The following is a 13,937-nucleotide window of genomic DNA, read 5'->3' as shown; positions in this document are numbered from 1 at the left end:
ATAACCCCTTCCAAAAATGTCTCCTTTTGCTCCATATAATACTTTGAATTGATAAAACTAAAATGAATTAAAATAATTTAACTTTTTCTATTGCTCAATTTAACCTTCCCAAGAACTCTTCCTATTGTGCCATAAACCGGTTCCTGTGTTTCCCTAGGTGTTCCGCAATGAAATGTATCTTGCTGAAGGGCGTCAGGACCTCATTAAGTCTCTGGAGGATTTCTTGGAATACAGTATAGTTCTACCCCCCTGTGACTCTCCTGATGGGCAACTTCTGAAGGACCTGGTACCTGTGCAAAAGAACCTGCTCAGAAAGAGATACCAGGTGGAAAAAGAGCTTGGGAGAATCAAACCAGGTACTGGGCAGAGGAGATGTTTACATATCTATGGCTTCCTCTTAGCATTCACCACAATGTATCTGCTCCCTCCCATATTTTATTCTCATTACTTTTTTTCATAGGCACTCTTTACACTCACATTCTTTTTCTCTTAATCAGTAAACTGTTGTATTTATATCTGTTTTTGTCATTTTTCTTCCCACCATGCATCCTAAGTTACTTTTCAGTCTCTATTTTCCTCTCAGCCCTTCTTAATGCCTACCCACTTCATTAAAAATAACCCTTCCTACATTTGTTCACTTTGCCATTATAGATCTGTCTAGGATTGCAGAGGGAAAGTGTGAGAATTACAAAAGTTTAACCATAGGCAACCAATCCAATTTTTGCTTTTACTACTCAGATTGCACTAGATGAGTGCAAGCTAACTTCTGATTGAATGCTGTGGGTTACCAGCCAGAGCAAACTGGGCTTGTGCTATTGTATGACTTTCTAGATCTACCTTTTCTCATTATTCCATCTCTACAACAGAAATCCCTGATGAACCACCCGAGGACCCCTTGCGTCGAACTGGAAAGATATTTGGGGGTCTTGCACGTGACATACGCCGGAGATATCCCAAGTATCTGAGTGACATCACGGACGCCTTGAACCCCCAGTGTTTGGCAGCTGTCATCTTCATCTACTTTGCCGCCCTCTCCCCGGCTATCACATTTGGCGGGTTAATGTGTAAATTACAAATTATACCTTTTACCCAATCTAATTTTAAATCTTACCAGTGCTGTAAGGCACATAGGTACCAAAGTTCAATAAAAATATACTTATGAGTAGGGTATATACATGTATTTATATTTTTATAGCACCTAGGCATAAATAATCCATGTGTATACTTTATATAGACTAGAGAAACAGGCAGAGAGATTTCTGTGTTTCTCCACAATGTGCAATGTGCCTATATTCCCTGTATAACTACACATTATCATTGCAGAGTTCTGTGATTTCATTTCAGTAAATTGATACCCTAATTATACCGGATAACAATAATAAGAGCATCCTAAGAGCCAGCTTGCTGTACTTCACCAGTGTCTAGACACTCCATATAATTAGATATTACTTGAGCAGGATTATTAGTGCATTGGCTTATTCTAATCATTGCCTTTTAGAGCATTATAAGGTATATTTCTTAATTCGGAGTATGCCCTTCCTTCCTTTTGCTTACTTACTGTCTTTGTCTCTCCAAACACCCTATTGTCTTTATGAACACTTAGCCCCAGTATTCACTGTACTTCCTTCACTTTTAACTTTTTATTCTCTCTTTCTAACATATCTTTGACCATCCCTTTCTCCATTCTTTGCTTAGCTGAGAAGACGAACAGATGGATGGGTGTATCAGAACTGCTGGTATCCACGGCTGTGCAAGGTGTTGTGTTCTGCATTTTTGGAGCTCAGCCCCTTCTCATCCTTGGATTCTCTGGACCACTGCTTGTCTTTGAAGAGGCCTTTTATAATGTAAGCTTTCTTTGTATACTGGAGACATTTTGTGATTTGGACTAATTTAGTAATGGTCTCATCTTGTTCTGATCTAGTAACCCAGAGCAACCAATGATATGTTTGCTTTTATTATCATTTACACATTCAACCAATAAATGCTTATTGATAAGTGGTTGCTATGGATAAATGGACAGGGACATCAATCATTTCATAATAATAGTGTCTGTACTAAGTAATTGCAGCATAGATAACCAAATGGGAAATTAAAAACACAAGGTATGATGGTGGGGAAAAGAGAAGTTGTGGATATCATATATATAGAATTTGGTTCCCAGAGGAAGAAACAAAGGGGCAATGCTTGGAAGACAACTGTGCATGTTTATTCATCTTTGCTTTCTTTTTGAATTCAGTTCTGCGAGAGCCAGGGAATTGAGTACATTGTGGGCCGAGTATGGATTGGATTCTGGCTGATCCTCATTGTAATTATTGTAGTGGCCTTCGAGGGAAGTTTCCTTGTCCGGTTTATCTCCAGATTCACGCAGGAAATATTTTCCTTTTTAATCTCACTTATTTTTATCTACGAGACCTTCGCTAAGCTGGTGACAGTAAGTATCTGAATAGAAATGAATTAGATTCAACTAGAAAAATATAGCTGAGTGGAGATAAAGGAAAAGGGAAAGGACAAGAAAGTCTTTAGACTGTTCAAGTTCCCTGATTCACTGTATATTATTATAATATAGCAGATGCAGCTTAGGGTAAGGCCCCATGGAGTATTTGCTCCACTGCTCTCAGTCGGGCATTTTTTTTTCAGCCTGAGAGAAGCAGATCAGCTCCTGCACACTGCTCTATTGATCTGCATAGCATTCGCTCGCTTGCAGGCAGACACAGCGGAGAGGACTGGGGGCCGGCCTGGAAACACAAAAGCAGGCCAACCCTCTCTGGGGCATTACCCTTAGGGTCATCTAATGTTGTTGCTCCTTTCCAGCAGACTTTAGTCGGTTCAACCATTTTTACAGAGTATTTGCCCACCGCTTTTATCTGATGGACAAGCAAGTGAGTGGTGCAAGGATTTAATAAAAGGTGAAGCATTTAAACTTCTGTTATATTGTTTACCTGTCAGATAACAGCATGCAGGAATACTCTGTATAAGGGCTAAGGCTGGTGGCACATGGGGACATTAGTCTTCTCTACCATGGGCGACTTATCTCCCCAAAATACCATCCCACCAGCAAGAATTTGAATAATCCGTAAGACATCATACACGTCATTGCCATTTCCCATCTGTGCCTACATATATATAGGTGTGTTATTACTCTTAAATGTATTTATAAGAATAGCAGGGTCCACTTATATTTATGCAGAGAACGAATAACTACTGGGAGTCATGCATTTCTGTTGTTGGAAGTGGGGTCTAGTGGGGTTTATTCTGTTGATATATTTTATTTGCAGATGCATGGCAGACATATAATATACCAAATACATTTATATATAGTAATTACGTTTTATGGTGTTACTGGCCCTGGTATATAGCCCTTAGAGTTGTTTACTGTCATGAGCTCTGAATAGGTAAGCACTCCCAGAAACCCACAGAAAGGTCAATGTGAAAGTATTAGTTTATTGTGGAAACACATCCAACGCAGCCATACACATTGCATGCACCTGTCACTTGGGCTAAGGCTGTGGTGGGCATGTTTCCACAATAAACTCAATTATCTACTCCCTTTAGCTCAGTGGTTGTTAGACTTTTTGAATTCAAATCCCCAGTTGGAGGTCCAACCTTTGGTCAGGCCCTCCTTAGCTCAAGATGTTACAAATATAGGAAAATATAGGTGTATTAATCTTTAACCTTAATTTAGGTGTATCTTGGCAACAAAGATTGTTCACAAATCTCTCCCTAACTGATCTCAAGGATAAGCCTCCAGTCCCTCCTAAGAAGGACCCTTTGGGAACCTCTGCTCTAGTTGAAGGTTTAGGGCTCCACACCCAGCATTACTTTTACTGTACTGGCTATATAGGGGGCCTGTCCCAAGTAGACCATGGTTAGTCAAGGCTAGGTGGAGAAGAGACATGTTCTTAAAAGAGTTGAAGACCCCCTCTCTAGTGTCTGGAATAAAAAGAACATGAACAAGGCATGCCTTCAAGAAAGGTGTATGTGCCACAGAGCTGGTTAAATGTTTATAAAACTACAGTACTTTGTAGCTTTTGTTTACACTGCACTATAAATACACATTATTTGTGTTAAAGATGCATTCCACCCTACATCCATTCGTTCGACAGGTAGGATAATTATGGTTTTTGTATTAACCTTGTTCTAAACAAGTAATATGGAACATACCCACTTTTTTCTGCAGGGAAGAAATGTTCATGCAATAAACTATATCCGCATACTTTATTGTACAGATGAATAGGAGACAATTTTATCTGTTGGAGTATAGTGCCTTTAAATTTAGCCCTGCCACATTGAGCCCATTGTGTTTTATTACAGATCTTCAGTAAACATCCCCTACAAGGTCATTACAATCAAACAACTGAGATTGACCTCGCCAAGGCCCCTCAACCCAACACAGCTCTGCTGTCCCTAGTGTTGATGTTCGGAGCTTTCTTAATTGCATTCTTCCTGCGTCAGTTCAAAAACAGCGGCTTCTTTCCTGGGAAGGTGAGATCTCATTGGTTGTTAATGGGGATGACACAATTTCTGTGCAGGGCAGACATAAGGTCTAATAACCTCTAGCAACCAATCAGGTTTTTGTTTCCAGACAGCTGACCAGTAAATGCTACCAAAGGATGGGTTACAATGGGTTACTAGACCAGTACCAAATCTGCAACTTTTATTTAATTTATTACCCACCATTGACTATATACAGTATACAGAGTTAGTGCAAATGAAGCAAGAGCACTCAATACAATATACTAGCTAGAATAGAGGACTGTAATATAGTTATTACCTTTCTGGAAATTGCTACAATGTTCTCTCCTGCGAACGTTCTCATCTCTGTCTCTTACAGCTGCGTCGGATCGTTGGAGATTTTGGTGTGCCCATTGCTATTTTACTAATGGTGGTGGCTGATTACTTTATTAAAGACACTTACACACAGGTAAGGATTCTTTTCAAGCGAATTCTTTTTTACTTTGACTCGTCCCCCCTCCCCCACCCTTTCTCTTGTGCCCTACCTTCCAACCACTTTCTGTTCCTTTTAGCCAGGCCCGGATTTGTGGAGAGGCCACAAAGGCCCGGGCCTAGGGCGGCAGAAGTTTAGGGGCGGCATGCCGCCCCGCCGCAAAAAAAATTTAAATTTGGCTCCCATACGGAGCAGTCGGGACCTCTCCCCACTGCTCCGTATGGGCGTTTTAAGGAACGCATGCGCACTGATGGGGTCGCACGGGGGGAGGGGGGGCGCTTTCGCGCATGCGCACTGGGGGGGCCGCGCTTTTGCGCATGCGCACTGGAGGCCGCGCTTTCGCGCATGCGCACTGGGGGCGCTTTCGTGCATGCGCATGGGTGGGGAGGGGGCGACCGACAGGGGCGGCCACGGGGCGCCCAAAACAGAAATCCGGCCCTGCTTTTAGCCCTTTTAATGTCACAGCTGGTCACCACTGCTGCTTCTTCTCATAAATGTTTCATAATTTCTGCAGAAACTCAGCCTTCCCAAGGGTCTCAGTGTTTCCAGACCTGAAAACCGTACCTGGTTTATCCCACCCCTTGGATTCAACACAGTTGACAATCCCTTTCCTATCTGGATGATGTTTGCCTCAGTAGTCCCCGCCCTGCTGGTCTTTATCCTTATTTTCATGGAGTCTCAAATAACCACGTAAGGAGATGGAGTTGTTTTTATTTATTTCTAGGGTGGCTCTTCAAATGTTTTAGGATAAGTAAACCATTAGAATAAGTAAGCGTAAAATTGATGAGAGTGCTATTCTAAGCACATTTGCAATTTACATTCATTATTTTTTTTAATTCCAAGATATTAAGTTAAGGGATAAAATACTGTAAATATAAATGAATTGTGTCACAACAGCGCCACCTGCTGGCCAGTTTACAACCATGATGTTGTCAAGGAACTTGTCAGGAGAAAGAAAGAAGGCTGATCTGATGCTTTGTTGGTTAGGAAAAACATTAGAAGCCATGGTTGGGAACTGACCAGCTGGTGGTGCTGTTTTATTTATATTGACAGTACTTTATCGCTTAATATCTTGGAATGAAAAAATGAAAATAATGTAAATGGAAAATGTGCTTAGCACTCATCAATTTTACATTCACTTATTTTAAAGTTGTACTTATTTAAGGGAGACATAAGGTCTACATAAAGTTTAAAATTATAGAATACTTGATATATGACTTAGTAAAATTAAGTACAATTTAGCATTATTACATAAGGGGGAAGTCGGTATATTTGTGTTAATATTCATTCGTATGCCTCACATCAAAAATACAAGTCAGTCTTTTTTGTTTCTGATATGCATATAGAACATGGTACAAGTTGGCCCCTTTAGCCAGAAGTGTATGGCTCAAGCAGGCTTTTGGCATTTAGACAAGATGCACCGGTTTTATTTGCCATGCATTAACCAGATGTGGTTTTTCTCCTCCATAGGCTAATTGTCAGTAAGCCAGAAAGGAAAACAATAAAGGGCTCTGGCTTCCATTTGGATCTCCTCTTGATTGTGGGCATGGGAGGGGTATGCGCACTTTTTGGGATGCCCTGGCTTAGTGCCACCACAGTGCGTACTGTAACCCATGCTAATGCCCTCACAATTACCAGCAAAGGGGATAAACCTCAGATAGAGCGGGTTATCGAACAGCGGATCAGTGGTTTTCTGGTGGCCATCCTTGTTGGTAAGTGCAATTACTTGCTGCCAATAGTTTAGAGATTGATTGGTTTATATGTCTATGCATGAGAATGTAATGTCTCAAGTCTATATCTGGCTACTTATAAATAGTAGCCAGATATAGTTTGGTTAAATGATAAATGTAATTCTAATTTCATGTTAGCAACTCTCCTCTGGAATTCAGTACATCTTCAGTGCTTACCCAAGTAGAGAGCTCTTTCCCATGGACAGTCGGTTGCTCTTTTCCATAGTCAGGCTGGAAGAGGGTTTCAGCTTGGTTTGGGTTGTTATCCCAATGTATAATATGAAGCTTTGGACCCTAGAGGAGGGTGTTTTTCCACCAAGTTGCTTTAAGTATTATTGGATAGCAAAGGTAATTTTCAGTTGTAATAGTCAGTTGTGTAGAAGCCTACTCAGCACCTAAATGACCATGAAAAAGTGGGGAACATGGAGAAAGGGTATAGGGAATCAGAGCTCTGTATCTAGGTAATTATTGGGAAGAGAGGGCAAATAGGATTACCTAGTGCTGATGGGTCCAGATTCCACACCCAATGTTATTTAGCCTTTAATGCAAGAAATACTGCCTCACTCTGGTTAAAGTAACCAATACCAGTTTTAGTTTACCTGCAGCTAGGAGAACTGTTTGTTCACTGTGCACAGGCCTGGACTGGCAATCTGTGGATTCTGAGGTTCTTCTGTACGATGTCATAGACAGTAACTATTTATTGGGCTGGTGGGGGGCTGTTTGGACCTCTGTGTTTTTGAAATGCCAAGGGCTATTTTGATACCCTGTCCAGGCCTGACTGTACAGCTAGTCCTAAGCAAACAGATGTCCCTTTAAATGTAAAAATACAGAGAAGACCACGTCAGGAACCCTATTTTTTCATCATTAAAGTAGTTTTAAATAATCCTTGGAATTTACTCTTCAGGGCAGGGGTACTCGGGGAGATTAGTCACGCCGCGACAAATGTCCATTGTCGCGGGCGACTAATCTTCCCACAATGCCATCCCACCAGCTAGAATGTAAATCGTCAGTGGGATGGCATACGCCGTGCCACGATTTGCCAAAGTCGCTGAAGTGGCCTTGAAAGGAAACTTCGGGCGACTTAGGCAAATGACGGTGCCGCGTATGCCATTCCACCGGCGATTTACATTCTAGCTGGTGGGATGGCATTGCGGGGAGATTAGTCACCCTCAACAACGAAGATTTGTGTACCCTTGCCCTAAAGTGTTCCAACCCATACAGAAATGTGTCTTTAGTAAGGAAGGCCACTCAGCACATCACCTAACTGATATTGTACATGTACTTCCCTATGCAGGTGTGTCCATCCTTATGGAACCTATTCTCACCCTCATTCCCTTGGCTGTCCTATTTGGGATTTTCCTGTACATGGGTGTGACCTCCCTAAATGGAATCCAGTTGTTCGATCGCATCTTACTCATGCTAAAGCCACCAAAGTATCACCCAAATGTACCATTTGTCACAAGGGTAAGAGAAGGAAAGTGAGACTGCAAAGCATGAGGGGAGGGTGGGCAGAGAGCTGGTGCATAGTGGAAAAATAACTTGTGAGATCCAAAATCATGGAGATGGAAGCAATGAAGTGAAGAAGCATGGGCAGTGAGAAGACATGTGCATGAGGCGAGGAGACAGTGACTGGGCATATTATTATGCACAATACAGGTTATAAAGTTAGGGATTCTCATGGAATGAGGATTGTAGTGGTAGTGAGGTTGATGACTATGTTAAAGGACATGTCAACCTCAAAAATTATTTTTGCCTAACAAAAGGAAACATAATTCCAAGCAGCTTTCCTATTTGAATTTATTGAAAATTTTTAGTGCTTTAAAAATAATTTGTAAATGCAATTGCAATTGAAAGCAGAATATGCTGAACTCCTGGTTGTTACTTTTTAAACCCGTGGTTCTCAACCTTCCTAATGCCGTGACCCTTTAATACAGTGCTCATGCTGTGGTGACCCCCAACCATAAAATTATTCCAAAGACCATCGCAAATATGTGTTTTCCGATGGTCTTAGGCAACCCCTGTGAAAGGGGTCCCGACCCACAGGGTGAGAACCGTTGTTTTAAACAACGTAGCAAAGGTCAGTCTCCTCCACCGAGTCAGGTCTGTCAGTCTGTTGCCCTGTGTTACGTTGTTTCAAATGCCAGAGCCACCAGGGCAGAGAATAGAAAAGGTAAGGCAAACACTACTTCTAATAGCAGTTATATATATACAGATTAGTCAAAAACCATTACAAATTTGTAATGAATGTGTATTGTAAAGTTGCTTAGAATTATGTTTTCTTTTATTAAACAAAACTTATATCTTGGGTTGACTTGTCCTTTAAAGAGAAATGAGAGGGAAGAAGAGTTGGGTGAGTGATGATATGCACATATGCAGGCTCCCTTATGTGCACAAGAAGGCAGATCAAGACACTACTGACACAATTGAGGGGTGGCCACCTAGGCAAAAAAAAGTAAATAGTAGAGGGCGGAGGAAAACCTTACATAGATGGAGCTCACTGATTCCAGAATGAAAAATAAAAAGAAGCTACACAAACCACCAGCCTGATCTCACCCTATACCCACACATAGCTTTGGTATCTAACACCAGTCTTTCCTTAGGGGTCCAGTAGATCTAGGCACTGGTGAGCTCCATCCACAAGTGATGATACCACCTATTTACTCTGGTTTCTGGGCACTGTGCTATTATTTAGTATGGTATCACAGATAGAAGACATAGAAGAAACAAGCAGGTGGCAAGTAATAATAATGACGGAAGTGGGCAATGACAATGGTAGCCATAAATAGGTTTTGTTGGGTGGGGACAGGACAACTGTCACTGGTTCCTAATCTGATATATAATGAAGTTTAACTCCCCACTCAGGTTAAGACCTGGCGCATGCACATCTTCACACTGATTCAGACCCTGTGCCTGGCAGTATTATTTGCTGTGATGTTTACCCCAGCTTCCCTGGCACTTCCCTTCATCCTGATCCTGACGGTGCCAGTCCGCATGTTCCTCATGCCCTTCATCTTCAATAAACTGGAACTCAAATGTGTAAGTATGAGAGGTCTGAGGTAGAAGGAAAGTGTGTACTGGGGGGCAGTCTCTGGTTGTGCCCACAGGGCTTTGTGTACAATCTCTTTGCCTGTATCTTATATATCCATCTTCTTCCATCTCTAGCTGGACTCTGAAGATGCATCTGTGAACCTGGAGGAGGAAGAAGGCCAGGATGTCTATAATGAGGTCCAGATGCCCATTTAAAGGACCCAAATAATACTTAGAATATTACCTTTAACAGAATGCCACCTTAAATTGAGCCAAATGTTAGTTGAGGGAAAAGGTTGCTCCAATCTATTGATAGTATATATATGCTTTCAGCAATGTATTACCTCGAACCCTTCTGGGTTATGTCGTTCTGCCTGGGAAAGTTATATATATCAAACCCTTAGCAACCAATCCAGATTTTTTTTTTATTATTATTTTTATTATAACTGCCGTTGCCCAGTAAAGGCTAAGTACTGATTGGTAGCTATGGATTACTGCTCCAGGGGCAAAACAACCCATAAGGAACTTCATAACCTCATTTGAAATGTTGCCAGTGCCTTCAAAAAAGGTAATTATGTAGCATAAGTAAGGATTTTTTCTACTTTTTTTTTTTGTTTGTTTGTTTTCAATTGGCCCAGAATATTAATCCCTACAATGTCATGATATTAGCAGTTTGTAACCATAGTGCCACATATTGTTTTGCCTGGACATTAATGATGCACATGTCATAGATTCCTCCTCTGCCTGGCCTAACCCAAACTTGATGCACTGCACCGCTTTATATACCTGTGCCTTCCAAATCTTTGATGTCCTTGGAGTATATAAGTATGCACTGCCCTATGATTCATGGGGCTGGGACACTGTGGAGAAATCAAACCTACCACTGGGGGCAATTGGCCAGGCCAAACCCTCTCTCCCTGCTTTAGTAAACTGCTAATATCTTATATGTAAAACTAAAGCACCGCCTGCTGTTTGGCCCAGGTAAGGGTCAGAAGAAACAGAAAAAGTTGAATTGACTAAAGGAAGAAGCATCGCCTGGCGCTTCCCTGCTCAGTTTAATCACTCCTACCACAAATTGGAACTGAGCAGGGAAATGGCAAGAGATGCTTCCTCCTTTAGCAAATTCAGCTTCTGCTGCTTTGCCTGTGCCTTGCTGTGAAAAGTGCTAATATCATGAAATCTACAAAAAGAATTTAGTATAAATTGCAAAAGTGCAAAGAACAGAACTCTCAGCAATTTTAAATTAGATTAAATGGTAGGATATGTCTCCTTTAAAATGCTAACATTTCCAGATCATTCCTCTTTTATTTCTATGCTTTATTTTTTATGATGTGTGCTTGATCTACCCCTTGTAAATATACCTCAAATCGTATATATTGTGCTAGAATCTAATATATTTTAAACAAAGCTAAAAAAAATTGCAAATATAATTATATCTATAAATCTATTTAACAGATTTTTTTTTATTATAAATCACTGCTATTTTTGAAGGGATATCCAAAAAAAAGTACAGAGGTTTTTTTAAAATTTGGCTTATGAATTCATGAACGACATGAAAAGTTTTAGGATTATCATTACTAGCATTTAAGTGTCAGAGTTGCGCTTTGCAATAATGGATTTTTTTAGACATTCTTCAATGTAATATTTTATACAATGAATAAAATCCCTTTTTGAAATATGTGAATTGTGCTTTGTATGCATTAGGGACCCAAAATAACGTGGGAGTCTGCTTCACAATACAAAACACTGGCATATTATTACCTATCATAGTTTACCACCCTAAAGTTATCTTAGTTTCCCCACCCTAAATAGAACGGGAACCCAGTTTTAGGATAATGAGCAATAGGAGAAGTTCTAGGGATGGCTATATGGAGCAATAGGAGGAGTTATAGGGAGCAGTATATGGAGCAATAGGAGGAGTTATAGGGAGGATTATATGGAGCAATAGGAGGAGTTATAGGGAGGGGTATATGGAGCAATAGGAGGAGTTATAGGGAGGAGTATGTGGAGCAATTGGAGGAGTTATAGGGAGGGATATATGGAGCAAAAGGAGGAGTTATAGGGAGGGTTATATGGAGCAATAGGAGGAGTTATAGGGAGGGGTATATGGAGCAATAGGAGGAGTTATAGGGAGGAGTATATGGATCAATAGGAGGAGTTATAGGGAGGGGTATGTGGAGCAATAGGAGGAGTTATAGGGAGGGTTATATGGAGCAAGAGGAGGAGTTATAGGGAGGGATATATGGAGCAAGAGGAGGAGTTATAGGGAGGAGTATATGGAGCAATAGGAGGAGTTATAGGGAGGGGTATGTGGAGCAATAGGAGGAGTTATAGGGAGGGGTATGTGGAGCAATAGGAGGAGTTATAGGGAGGGTTATGTGGAGCAAGAGGAGGAGTTATAGGGAGGGTTATATGGAGCAAGAGGAGGAGTTATAGGGAGGAGTATATGGAGCAAGAGGAGGAGTTATAGGGAGGAGTATATGGAGCAATAGGAGGAGTTATAGGGAGGAGTATATGGAGCAATAGGAGGAGTTATAGGGAGGGGTATGTGGAGCAAGAGGAGGAGTTATAGGGAGGGTTATATGGAGCAAGAGGAGGAGTTATAGGGAGGGTTATATGGAGCAAGAGGAGGAGTTATAGGGAGGAGTATATGGAGCAATAGGAGGAGTTATAGGGAGGGGTATATGGAGCAATAGGAGGAGTTATAGGGAGGGTTATATGGAGCAAGAGGAGGAGTTATAGGGAGGGTTATATGGAGCAAGAGGAGGAGTTATAGGGAGGGTTATATGGAGCAATAGGAGGAGTTATAGGGAGGGTTATGTAACCCTTTCTTGGCACACTCACTTATTTTGGGCTGTATACAGGAGATTTGGTTCCCTTTGCAGATAAAAGGTACTGGGAACTGGGATTTTAGAGCAGTGCCTTCACCTAGTGGACACTGAGGAGCACACCTCAAGGGAATTTCCACTAGGAAATAATCACATACAGTTTTCAGCAAATATCAACTTTATATAATGAAGTGAAAATGAAATAGCATCAACATGCAAACAGTAATAACCCTGCTTTGGAAACCTGTGGGTTTTTGTCACTACTGGATCAGTCTCTTCTAGAACACAGTCCCACACTCCACTCCTGGAGGAAATACCCTTTCCCAGTTCAGTCCTGGCAAAGTCCCTTCCCCAGAGCTCTTTCAGTTTCCCCAGGTAGCGCTACCTGCCCCAAAGTACCTCTCCCTTTGGATAGGCAGTTGCTCCCACGTAGCAGGCACATGAAAAAAACACCTGTCCTCACACAAGGGACACACACAGGAGACTTTCAATACCTTCCCTCAGATAGATCAATCACCTTGAGATCCCAGGATTCAGGCATCTAACCACAGTGTAGCAGATCTCTCTTTAAAGCTAGCACAGCCATTACAGCCACTGCTCACTGGATTTCAGTCTCAACTGCTGGCAAAACAGGGGCTTCCTTTTCCCCAACTTCACTAGAGCTAGATGCAGCCTCTAGGGGCCTCTGGGGCCCTGTTGATCCCAGGCTCAGTGGAACTTCCACCTGGGTCAGTAGAAGCAGCCAAAGAGGAAGACCCACCCCAAGCTGAGCACTATATCAGAGTGCCCAGGGAGTGGTCTCCCGGTTATCCAATAAGACACATTTGCAAAACTGATATATGGGTCTTTGCCCAGTAAGAGCACAAACTAAAGAAACTGCAGGGTTTAAAGCCATAGGGAAATGTTAACCCTATGGGTCCATACATTTATGGAACAATAGAAGGAGCTATAGTGAGGGGTATATGGAACAATACGAGTACTTAAAGGGAGGGGTGTATGGAGTGATAATGAGGATTTATAGTGAGGGATGGTTTTTATTCTATAATTCTGTGAAAAACTGTGAATGGCACTTGACGCCTGTTTATTTAATTTTATACCAACCTTGTCTGATATCAGCAATGTATATAAGTGTGCCCTATCACCCTATTTCAACTTGAATGGCTACCCCATGGCTACACAGAAGCTCATTTATATAAATGTACCATAGAAGGGTAACAGTATATCATATTTAAATGCATACAAACCATTTACCTTTTTTGCTTTGTAGATCTTTGAAGCAGGGAATGATTATCTTTATTATCAGAGGTATCAGAGCCAGGCCAATACTACTTGGTACAGTGCCCAGGGTCAGACTGGGCCAGCAGGGCACCGGGAAAAAAACCAGATGAGCCCTGGCCCTCATGGGCC

General features: G+C 41.6%; 1 protein-coding gene across 6 annotated transcripts in view; it reads left to right on the top strand.

Moving 5' to 3' along the window:
* The window catches only part of slc4a1 (solute carrier family 4 member 1 (Diego blood group)), a 31,226-nt gene extending 19,846 nt beyond the window's left edge, over positions 1-11,380 (top strand). For all 6 annotated transcript variants that reach the window (XM_002935535.5, XM_018097899.2, XM_031894242.1 and 3 more), the window contains 11 exons: positions 158-356; positions 867-1,064; positions 1,696-1,844; positions 2,237-2,431; positions 4,312-4,482; positions 4,832-4,921; positions 5,460-5,635; positions 6,416-6,657; positions 7,970-8,139; positions 9,538-9,711; positions 9,838-11,380. In XM_002935535.5, coding sequence (XP_002935581.2) covers positions 158-356; positions 867-1,064; positions 1,696-1,844; positions 2,237-2,431; positions 4,312-4,482; positions 4,832-4,921; positions 5,460-5,635; positions 6,416-6,657; positions 7,970-8,139; positions 9,538-9,711; positions 9,838-9,918 — 1,845 coding nt within the window. In that variant the 3' untranslated portion in view covers positions 9,919-11,380. The remainder of the gene's footprint in view (positions 1-157; positions 357-866; positions 1,065-1,695; positions 1,845-2,236; positions 2,432-4,311; positions 4,483-4,831; positions 4,922-5,459; positions 5,636-6,415; positions 6,658-7,969; positions 8,140-9,537; positions 9,712-9,837) is intronic.
* The last annotated feature ends 2,557 nt before the right edge of the window (positions 11,381-13,937 follow it).

This window comes from Xenopus tropicalis, chromosome 10 (genome assembly GCF_000004195.4).
Source record: "Xenopus tropicalis strain Nigerian chromosome 10, UCB_Xtro_10.0, whole genome shotgun sequence".
NCBI lineage: Eukaryota > Metazoa > Chordata > Amphibia > Anura > Pipidae > Xenopus > Xenopus tropicalis.
The sequence above is the reverse complement of the archived record's forward strand: the minus strand, read 5'-3'. Positions and strand labels throughout refer to the sequence as shown.